General features: G+C 39.3%; 1 protein-coding gene across 1 annotated transcript; it reads right to left on the bottom strand.

The window, feature by feature from the left end:
• Window positions 1–5,404: 5,404 nt before the first annotated feature.
• LOC134291288 (uncharacterized) lies at window positions 5,405–8,126 on the bottom strand. The gene is made up of 2 exons (XM_062858817.1): window positions 7,682–8,126; window positions 5,405–7,451 (listed from the first exon to the last, which is right to left on the bottom strand). Exons 1-2 carry the CDS (start codon window positions 7,887–7,889, stop codon window positions 6,622–6,624), a joined length of 1,038 nt encoding a protein of 345 aa, XP_062714801.1. The 5' UTR covers window positions 7,890–8,126; the 3' UTR covers window positions 5,405–6,621.
• Between the last annotated feature and the right edge of the window lie 3,702 nt (window positions 8,127–11,828).

Below are 11,828 nucleotides of genomic sequence, written 5' to 3'. Positions count from 1 at the left end.
GTTTATCATTCATTTTATGATACCGTGAATAATTGGAAAACGATAAACAGAATCGTAATCGTATAATACCATTCTATTCGGGGAGCACACCCCTGCAGGCACTTGTCTGATTCTGTCAACTCTGTGTGTACCATTGCGCGCATCGTTGTTTACTCTTGCGTTGAAACTCTTTTTCACTTCGATGAAACGGGAAGGGAATCGAACTGAGTGATTGTTGGGATTACTGCAGATTTCCTCCAAGTGGTGTTTACGCACGGGACTATTTTGTATTAGTGCTCGCGGTTGGTTGAAATACGTTAAAGTTACGGATTACGGAGAACTGAAAATGGAGTAGTGATGTGGGGGAAGTTCTGTGGCTGTTCCGAACTTCGTCTGAAAACTTTTATTATTCACCACGAACAAAGTGCTGCGACAGTGAATAATTAAAAAAAAAACAAGCTAGAAGTTATGTTAAAAAATGAAGGCGGTGCATGGAGTCGTCAGAAGACGCAAACTGAATCGATAAGCATATGCTCTTGAACAATGTGCTTTTCACTTGTCAAATAAACGCCTTCAGCCCGTCATAGTTTGACTCGGAACTTTGTTCGGATTATGGGATAAATCATGGCTAAAACTGTTTAGACAACCAAGTTATTAAAGAACCAAAATTATAAACGAATCACATAAAATAAAACAGAATAGAATTGTGTAGTTTAACATTGACTGCCAAGATAAGTAATCAACGTAAAAATGAGGCATTTATTTATTATTATTAGACTGTAACAAGATATCATGTACCTTGATTGTTATATTTTTTATCTTCCGCAGCAGTTCGATTGTACGAGACGCTTGGATCGATGCATTTGACACTTCAGTGCTGTCGTGTTTACTGAATATTGTTCCCAAAGTCACCTAGATAACCAAACAGCATTCAGAAATCGACACATTTCAAGTACCCCTAATCATCCTTATGCACTATTTATTGAACATAATATCAAGATTCCATGACAAAAGCATAAATAAAAAAATTGCTCAACGGATCTTCGACTGAGCATGAGTAGACTACCTGAACAGATGCTGTGAATACACCATGTCCAAGACCATACCGCACCACATATTGTCATACATTTTTAAAGGTCGATATTTAATAATAAAAATAAAAACATATTCATATCGCAATTAGTTCGTCTGGAAACAATATCTTCAATAAGGATCAACCTTTTGACCGCATTCGATACAAGTTTTCTCACCGTGCGATAAAAATACTGACAGCGAAATCAGAATGGAAAACACGTGTTTTGAGCTGAACAGCTGTTGAAGTATAAGTCGTTGTTCAGTTGATTACCACGTGCTGTGCTAATTCACCACTGCTGAATACAAGTTCAGGAGTGATCATTATTAAGTCATGGGAAGATTATGTTTTGCTTTGGGTGCTGCATCTCACCATCTCTAGGATGGCGCAGATAGGAAGGCATGCGGCTGGCAATCGACAGGTCTCGAGTTCTAATCCGGATATAGGTAATTTTATATGTAATTCTTATTTCATAATAGGTGTTCTCAACATGAGAGCAAATAATTACTCTCGTGAGAGTTCAACATTATTGCATTTTATTTATTTTCAGTCATTTTTGCCAAAGCTTAATAACAACTTTCTTGTACATTTGTAAAACGCTTTGAACAACAAAAAATTAAGTTGGTGCACATGATGCTTTATAATTTCTCCAAATTTGTGTGAACAAAACCCGAACATAGGTTATACGTGAAAATAATTCAAATGTTATTCAACATTATGCTGAAATAATTCGTCACAATGGTGCCTGTTAAATGAGTGATTGTTAGTTGGGTGGTTTACTATCGTGGGGAAGAAAAATAACAAAAGTAGTGTACAAAGTAAGTGGTGCCGTAAGCGGCCGTAAGTGATTAGAAAAAAAAGCAGTTTGATCCCGTTTTTTGTTATTATGGAACGTATATGTAACTGGGTAAGTCAAATTCATAATTGCTCCGGTTGGCTCAAGGGTTGGTTTATCTACGCTGGTTATTATGACCAAGCTTCAACGCTGAAAGCATTGAAAAATGTATCATTAAAACTATTACTGTATCATAGACACCGAATATATGTTTTGGACACCCTCAGGTATATATAATTTGGACAGGGCAATTATCTCGATGTTTAGCCATGTGTATTGCTAAATCATGAAAGTAGCATAAATTAACAAATATTTTCTTGCAAATAATCAAATTTCTCCGCTTAACAGGCATCTTTTTTTTATTATTATTTATGTGTATTTTAACTTAGAGCTAATTCTACACTTAAAAACAGGCATCTATTTTGATAACTATTATAGTTTTTGTCAAAATCGAGAAAATATCGCCAGATCCACAGAATACGCCTCCAAGTATGCAATCGTACAGCATCCCCATGTAGTTCGTCAGATGACCAAAATATATTAACAGTAGAAAACATGCAATGTATTTTGGACACCACCTCTTTTAAGCGATCTAGAAACCTAACGCTTCTTTATTGAACAGTTTTCATAGCAATAAGGCATTTAAAGTTTTGATAATTATTATTTCAACGCTTTTGGGGTGAATATTGTGGAGCCTCGTAGCCGTGCGGTTAAGGTCACCAAGCTTTTAATCGCACCATGCTATGGGGTGAGGGTTCGATTCCCGCTCCGGGCGATGAAAATTTTCGTGAGGATAGTTTCTTCTCCGTATCCACTGGTGCATGCTCCGTGTCCCTTGTCTAGTGTTTAGTTTCATTCAGTCTATACAGCCTCTGGCTGAAGACGGTGTCCGCGCCTTTTTTTTTTAATATTGTATGTGATTGTGAAGTGTATGTTGTCATGCATTCCTGTGCATTTGAGGGGTTTTAGTGAAACAATTTACATTTTCGATAATTTTGAAGTTAATTAGTAATTGTTAAGCGTATTTTCAACGAAAGTCAACAGAATAGGGTCTGATTGATCCAATAATCGATATTGAGAAGAACAAACTTTTATTAGCTCTATGGAACAAGACATACATCACTGTGCCTGTCCAAATTACATACATGTCCAAATTATATTTTTTACCCTATCATATCGCGTCCCGGAGCAGAATTGTTTGAAGAAGAGCTATAGAAAACTCCAACATGGAGTCCAGAGAAGCGTCTGTTGAGGATGTTTCCCAAGAAATCGGTTGTGCTGGGACTGAGTCTGGGCAGACCTTTTTCGCGAAGCTGAATATCCAACGGTTGGAGTATTCGTCCCTCTCATTAGAAGAACAGTTGTTTCGCATGTTACGTTCCAATTTCCAAAGCGTTGTCATCGAAGTTTCTCTTGATAAAGTGTCGCCAATAACTACGCTTTTTCGCTTTCAGCAGGGTCTTCATTTGTCTTTCAAGTTGGCGTACTCTTGATAAAGATCTGAAGTACCATGCCTACGAAAAGCTTTGAAAGCATCAGATTTTTATTTTTGATACAACTGGATGCAAACATCATCCCAGCCTAGTGTGGCTGGTCGTCTTTTGAAGGTTGCACTTGGAACTCGTCGTTTTTGTGATTCTAATGCTCTATTCTAATTCTCTTGTATATCAGTTCAGACAGGAATCGATACTCATCCATAGGAGAGTTGATTCGATGCCAAAAGATACCACATATACCACATACCACATGCATACTTTTGCCAATCGATATTCCTTGCTCCTTTGCTCCTTTGACAGATACGCGTATTTTGACTACCATTTGTAATCATCCTCAGTGTCAGTTATCCACTGAAGAAGTCATCGCATTCACCCCGCTTATATACCAAAATCCTACCGCTACTATTGTTACCTAAAAGCCTACCTATACCTATAAATCTACCTAAACCTATTTTTTCCTACCTCTACAAAAGTACCTAGTATGTAGCTTATTAGGTACCTACATATTCCTATCACGTGCACTGCGCTTAGATATGAATTTATTGTCCGTGTAGTTGGAACCCGGAATTTTCGACTAGCGAAGTTGGATTTTTCTCGAAATCCGTGCGTCGGACCTAACTTCGGAAGTGGTGCGCTGTATAGCGGACCAGGTTTACTATACAGCGCACCACTTCCGAAGTTAGGTCCGACGCATGGATTTGGAGGAAAATCCAACTTCGCTAGCGTAAAACTCCGATTTTCAACTAAATTGAGAATAAATAAACGTGACTGACCGTTTCCCTGATCCTTGTTGAGAAGTAATGCTGCCCTTTCTTCATGGATTTCTAAACTTTCCGCTATGTCAAGCTTCCAAGATGAAGATACATTCCGCAGGATACTAATGTTATTCTTTGTCAACAGGTGTTCATCTTGGAAAACATATTCTGCCACTTTCGATTTAAATTCATACGCTAAACCCATTTCTAACTCTTCACCCGCTTTTTTAACCTCTGCAATATGTTCTTTGAATCGAATTTCAAGCGTTCTTTTTTGTTTGTCCTATGTAGATTTTATTGCAATGTGGATATGACAATCTTATAAACTCCCGCTTTGTTTAAATCACTTATTTTATCTTTTGTTGATCCTAATAATGACTTAAGTTATCAGTTCCTGCTACTGAAAGCTAAATCTATACCCAAGTTTCTGAATTTTGATTTTAATGGTTTCGTAATATTATCATCAAAGGTTCACCGCAACCCTTTTTAACTCATCTTGTTCAGTAGCAGTAGAGTACTATCGTTATATACATTGAGCCTAGCCGTTTCAAAAATATAGTCCATTTCCTTTTGTTTGCCTATATCACATCCTGTGAAACATATGATGGAAAGCTGCCATTTTGTGTAGATAAGAATGACTAGAAGTTCTGGGAATAACCCTCATAGTATTCGTTGGTTTCCTATATATTTCGAATACAAAGTTAGACGATTCCCTGACAATTAGTAGATCCAAGAACGACAATTTACTATCGACGGATTTCGCGCCAACTCGAACAAATGTTGGCAGCACCCTCTAAGATTACAACGAAACTTTCTTGGTGTGTAGACCTTGCCCAGATAAGCCACTTTGCATACTCATTTTTCTATTTTTTTTTCTCGACTGACTTTTGAAAAGGGCTAAACTTTTTTTTATGGATTTTTTAAAAATGTTTTTAATCAAAAAATGACTACTCCTACAAAAAGGTGTTGTATGGGTGATTATCACAAAATAAGTCAAATTTTAAGAAAAAAATACTGAAAAAATCCAAAATGAGCCCTACACTGAAAAAAATCATTTCTAAAAATTCAAAGTTGATTTAAGAAAAAACACCATTTTTGATTTTGATGAAATTTTGTCTCAAGACAGGTAATTATGTTCCCTACCAACCATCCATTCATCACAAGATGGGCACTTTTAAGGAAAAAAAGTTTTTCTAACAAAAACTTTTTCTTGTTCGAATGATTTTTTTTTTCAGTGTATTCTGTTATCAACAATAAAACCAGTGAAGGCCATAACAATCCCAGAATCCAATGAAACTCAATTTTCTAGGAGATTTTGTGTTATTTATTCAATCATTTGGAAGGGTTTTCCTATACATAAAAAACTTTAAAATATTACAAATGTATTTTCTTAGGAAATGTAATGTTTGATCGCAATATGTATTGAAGTGCACCTTTAAATATACAATTATTTATAATTATGATTTTTTCAAATATATATATATGCGTCTTAGAGCCAATTTCAAACATGTTCTTTTCTATTTTTTTCCGATCATACTAAATATTTTTGGTTCATCTTCTGAATTAATACCTGTTTGTCTTTACTTTGTCGCCAGGAATAGGCAAAAAACTATGGAATTTCTGAGTGCCTGGTATTGTTTTGGCGTTATTATATATTTCTTCGAGATCTTCTGACATTTTAATGTACTGTTCAGTGGATACGTAACAAAAATTTAATTTAGTTATATTTTTATCTGTCTGTACAACTGCCCAGTTATATAACTCTCGTGGAGTTGTTTTGGTATTTCCATAATCTCGAGCAAGACTTGCTCTCTTTGCCATTCGCTTGAGAGTGCCACCAATAGCATCACATGGACCTTTACCGTGGGACGTTGCAAAAAAATGCCATTCTGCTCTTAATGCATGCTTTGACTGGAATCTACATAGACTAGCAAAGTTCTTCTTATTTTTGTATTGTGATGCTGCCCCATCAGACATAAAATAAATTTTAGAAAAGTTCGTTAATTGTTTCATAAAATCTATCATTTTTGAGATGAACAACTGGACCGCAACTGTATCGTGAGCCATTACTTCCGATATGATAATGAAGCTAACATTTACAAGTTTATTATCTTTCATATAGTAAATTTCAAATGGGTGTATTGTTGCTTGCGAGTTGTTCCAATGATATCCTTGAGCAGCGTTTTGAATTATGAATGAATAGTTTTCAGAGAAATCACATCCTTTAATGTATCTTTTTTATTTCTGAGAAATGATGATTGTTGTTTATGAATAAAGTCGTGTGTTATAAGTTTGTCAATTTTATCAACAAGATATGGAACAAATTCATCAACAGGTTTAATAATCGTTTCTAAATTACAGCGATCAGTATTCAACCACTGCTGAAATATAATCTCTTCTTTGTCATTTGATTCTAATATCAATGTAAGTTCCTCTTCAATGTGTTCATTATAAGCACACTTTTCACAAGCACGGAAAAAGCAATTATCTGTTCTGGTGGAAATATCGCAAAGCATTTTTTTGTATTATTTCATCTTGTGACACAATTCTTATACTGTTGAACATTAAATTTACATTTTCATGAATAGTACATATGCGTACATTATGTATACCAGTAGAATCAAGTAAAATACAATGCTTTGGTCGCAACTGTGTAAATACTGTGAAACCAATATTCACAGTTTTGTACATATCTACAAAAATCATATAAGCCTCTTTGAGCGACATCATCAAAAGTCGTTTTTGAACTTGTTGTTTTTTTCCATTTCGAACCTCAGAAACAAAATCATTTGTTCCTGGCATTAGCCTGCTGATATCATTATCATCAAAAAATTCTCTTACTATTTGTTTTGTATCGTCATCAATACCATGCCCCCTTCTTTTTTCGGTGGTACAAAGAATACCCTGTTCATAAACAAGATCCTTCACCTGCCCCGCCATATACATTGGTGCGTTAAACTCTCTTGTGATTTTATTTACCGACCAAGACTTAGGAAGTACAGATAGTATTTTAATCTGTTCGCTTCTGTAAGTTGTAGGGTGATTGAACTTATCCTTTAACTGCATAATTATCTCGTCATACGCCTCCACTTTGCCAACATCCGTTGAATCTATTCCGAAGATATTTTTTCGAACTGCTTTCGTAATCTGCAATGATTTGTTTATGCGATATTCCATACTTCTCATGTTTCTAGATGAGATTGGCGATAAACTCAATGTTTCAGCAATGGTATTAAACTTCTCAATATTATGGGGACCCTGTAGTTGATCTGTTGACGGAATTGACTCCAATGATGGAATAGATGGTACCATATCTGTAAGATAAAAGTTAAGGTTAACAATATAATAATGAATGCAGTGGAAAGTTAATGATAGTTATTTATGCAACGAGTTGCAAAAATGATTTTGTTTCGCACAAGTAGTACATTTATCCAACGAGGCTTGCCGGGTTGAATAAATACGAAGAATACTGAAAAATGTAGTTTTGCAACGAGCTGCAAAATGAGTCATATAAAAGAAGCTAACACGTTGAAGGCTTACTTACCCAGCTCATGTTCGATTTGTTGACCACTCGTTGACGGTTCTGGTTCTGGAACATCATGATGTTGCTGCCCACTAAATGATGGTTGCATAGTTTCGTCGTTTCCATCCGATCGGCGTTTTTTCGTATTCGGGCTTCTGTTGTGACTTATCAATCCACGACATGACTCACAAATACTCATCGATTCGTCGATTTCATGTGTATATCCCATGGAATGAATTTTATCTATCAATCTTAAGGCGAACCTGGATCCATTTCCTCACTTTTTGGTTTTTGATTTTTTTATTAAATAACGAAGTGATATTTTCAAAATCGGTTTTCGTGCACACGTAGAGTATGGATCAGGGTATCTTCTGATTTTTTTACGCGAGAGAAAATGTTTTTCGTTTTGCAGAAACCAATTTTGAACAAAATATCACTAAAAAATGGTTTCTGTAAAACAGAAAACATTTTCTACAGCGTAAAAAATTCAGAAGATAGCCTGATCCATACTCTACATGCGCACGAAAACCGATTTTAAAAATATTGCTTCGTTATTTAATAAAAAATCAAAAACCAAAAAAATGAGGAAATGCTTCCAGTTTCGCCTTAATGACATGCCCCGTAGATTATGACGGTTGCACTTTGGATTGTTTATTTTTGCACTGCACTTGAATTTGTTGAATTTTGATTTATACGATTGATCCATTACTTTTCAGAACTGCCTTTAATAACCAAAGAGAAGTAACACGTTGAATGATACCGATTCATTTTCTTGTTTTGTTCATATTTGCTTTAGGTACAACTCTTGATTTGTTTTTTTTTTTTCGATTAGGTAGTTCGAATCTAATAAATAGCCTTACCTAATATTAGGTAAGAACATGGGGTAGAAACGTTTGGGTAGAAATTACAGCAGCACGTATGAAATTCGTGTTCTAATTGTATATTGTTTCGTACTTCTAGAGTGCTGCTGCGTGAATATGGGTGCATTGCATTGTCGCATATGACACAATAAGTTTCATTGCATTTTGAGATTACTAGATAACCTTCACTGGTTTAGTTTGTTTTAAAAAAAAGACACTGAAAAAATAATAATTTGGACATGAACAAGTTTTTGTTTGAAAAACTTTTTTTCCTTAAAAGTGCCCATCTTGTGATGTATGGACGGTTGGTAGGGAACATAATTACCTGTCTTGAGACAAAATTTCATCAAAATCAAAAATGGTGTTTTTTTTTTAAATCAACTTTGAATTTTTAGAAATGATTTTTTTCAGTGTAGGGCTCATTTTGGATTTTTTCAGTATTTTTTTCTTAAAATTTGACTTACATACATACATTTATTTGTTCAACATCATTAAGACAAGACATAATCAACAATAGTACGCCACAATACTCGGTTTGTGGCTGCCGCTCTCCATCCTCGGTCGCGCCCAATGCTCGCCAAGTCACGCTCCACCTGGTCCGCCCATCGTGCTCTCTGCGCTCCACGCCTTCTTGTGCCAACCGGATCCGTTGCAAACACCAGCTTTGCAGGGTTGTTGTCCGGCATTCTTGCAACATGCCCTGCCCAACGTATCCTTCCGACTTTGGCCACCTTCTGGATGCTGGGTTCGCCGTAAAGTGCAGCGAGCTCGTGGTTCATTCTTCTCCGCCACACACCGTTCTCCTGCACGCCGCCGAAGATCGTTCTTAGCACGCGTCGCTCGAAAACTCCGAGTGCTTGCAGGTCCTCCTCGAGCATGGTCCATGTCTCGTGCCCGTGGAGGATCACCGGTCTTATCAGCGTTTTGTTCATGGTGCATTTGGTGCGTGGGTGAATCTTTTTCGACCGCAGTTTCTTCTGGAGCCCGTAGTAGGCCCGACTTCCGCTGATGATGCGCCTCCGAATTTCTCGGCTCACGTTGTTGTCAGCCGTCAGTAAGGATCCGAGGTAGACGAATTCCTCCACCACCTCGAAAGTATCCCCGTCTATCGTAACATTACTACCCAGACGGATCCGGTCGTTTTCGGTTCCGCCTACCAGCATGTACTTTGTTTTTGAGGCATTCACCACCAGTCCGACCTTTGCTGCTTCGCGTTTCAGGCGGGTGTACAGTTCTGCCACCGTTCCAAATGTTCTAGCGATAATGTCCATGTCGTCCGCAAAGCACACAAATTGACCGGATTTTGTGAAAATCGTTCCCCGGCTATTGAGCCCGGCTCGTCGCATCACACCTTCCAGCGCGATGTTGAAGAGTAGACATGAGAGTCCGTCACCTTGTCGCAGTCCCCGGCGAGATACGAATGAACTGGATAGTTCACCCGAAACCCTTACGCAGTTTTGCACACCGTCCATCGTTGCTTTAATCAGTCTAGTCAGCTTCCCAGGAAAGCCGTTTTCGTCCATGATTCTCCATAGCTCTGCGCGGTCGATACTATCGTATGCCGCTTTGAAGTCGATGAACAGGTGGTGCGTTGGGACCTGGTATTCACGGCATTTCTGGAGGATTTGCCGTACGGTAAAGATCTGGTCCGTTGTCGACCGGCCGTCGATGAAGCCGGCTTGATAACTTCCCACGAACTCATTTGTTTTAGGTGACAGACGACGGAAGATGATCTGGGATAGCACTTTGTAGGCAGCATTCAAAATAGTGATCGCCCTGAAGTTCTCACATTCCAAATGGTCGCCTTTCTTGTGAATGGGGCAGATTACCCCTTCCTTCCACTCTTCCGGTAGCTGTTCGGTTTCCCAGATCCTGACTATCAGCCGATGCAGACAGGTGGCCAACTTTTCTGGGCCCATCTTGATGAGTTCAGCTGCGGATGGTATCCAGCTGCTTTGTTGGTTTTGAGCTGGTGAATGGCATCCTTAACTTCCCTCAACGTGGGAGTTGGTTCATTTCCGTCCTCCGCTGCACTGGCGTCATCGTTCCTTCCGTTGCCGTGGGCTCCCATGCCTATGTTCTCCACGCCGTTCAGGTGCTGATGGAAGTGCTGCTTCCACCTTTCGATCACCTTACGTCCGTCCGTCAAACGGCCTCCGTCTTTATCCCTGCATATTTCGGCTCGCGGCACGAAGCCGTTGCGGGATGCGTTGAGCTTCTGATAGAACTTCCGTGTTTCTTGGGAACGGCACAGCAGTTCCATTTCTCCACACTCCGCTTCTTCCAGGCGGCGCTTTTTCTCCCGAAAGAGGCGGGTCTGCTGTTTCCGCTTCTGTTTGTAACGTTCCACGTTCTGTCGAGTCCCTTGCTGCAGCATTACCGCCTTCGCTGCGTTCTTCTCCTCCAAAACCGTTCTGCACTCTTCGTCGAACCATTCTTTACGTGGATTCCGTTCCACATACCCGATGGTGCTCTCGGCTGCGTCGTTGATGGCTGCTTTCACTGTACTCCAGCAGTCCTCTAGAGGGGCCTCATCGAGCTCGCCCTCGTCTGGCAACGCGGCTTCGAGATTCTGCGCGTATGCTGAGCCGACATCCGATTGCTTCAGTCGCTCTAGGTTGTACCGTGGCGGTCGCCGGTACCGTACATTGTTGATGACGGAGAGTTTTGGGCGCAGTTTGACCATCACCAGATAGTGGTCGGAGTCGATGTTGGCGCCACGATAGGTCCTGACGTCGATAATGTCGGAGAAGTGCAGTCCGTCAATCAGAACGTGGTCGATTTGAGATTCCGTCTGCTGTGGTGATCTCCAGGTGTAACGATAAGGGAGGCTGTGTTGGAAAAAGGTGCTACGTATGGCCATATTTTTGGAGGCGGCGAAATCAATGAGTCGTAGGCCGTTTTCGTTCGTCTGCTGGTGGGCGCTGAACTTACCAATCGTCGGTCTGAATTCCTCCTCCTGGCCTACCTGAGCGTTCAAATCTCCTATGATGATCTTGACGTCGTGGCTTGGGCAGCGATCGTACTCGCGTTCAAGCTGCGCGTAAAATACGTCCTTGTCATCATCAGTACTTCCGGAGTGTGGGCTGTGCACGTTTATTATGCTGAAGTTGAAGAATCGGCCCTTGATCCTCAACCTGCACATTCTTTCGTCGATCGGCCACCAACCGATCACGCGCCTCTGCATATCACCCATCACGATGAAAGCTGTTCCCAGCTTATTTGACTTATTTTGTGATAATCACCCATACAACACTTTTTTGTAGTAGTCATTTTTTGATTAAAAACATTTTAAAAAAATCCATAAA

Source organism: Aedes albopictus, chromosome 3, assembly GCF_035046485.1.
Source record: "Aedes albopictus strain Foshan chromosome 3, AalbF5, whole genome shotgun sequence".
NCBI lineage: Eukaryota > Metazoa > Arthropoda > Insecta > Diptera > Culicidae > Aedes > Aedes albopictus.
Note: the sequence above shows the minus strand (reverse complement) of the source record. Positions and strands in the feature narration are given on the sequence as shown.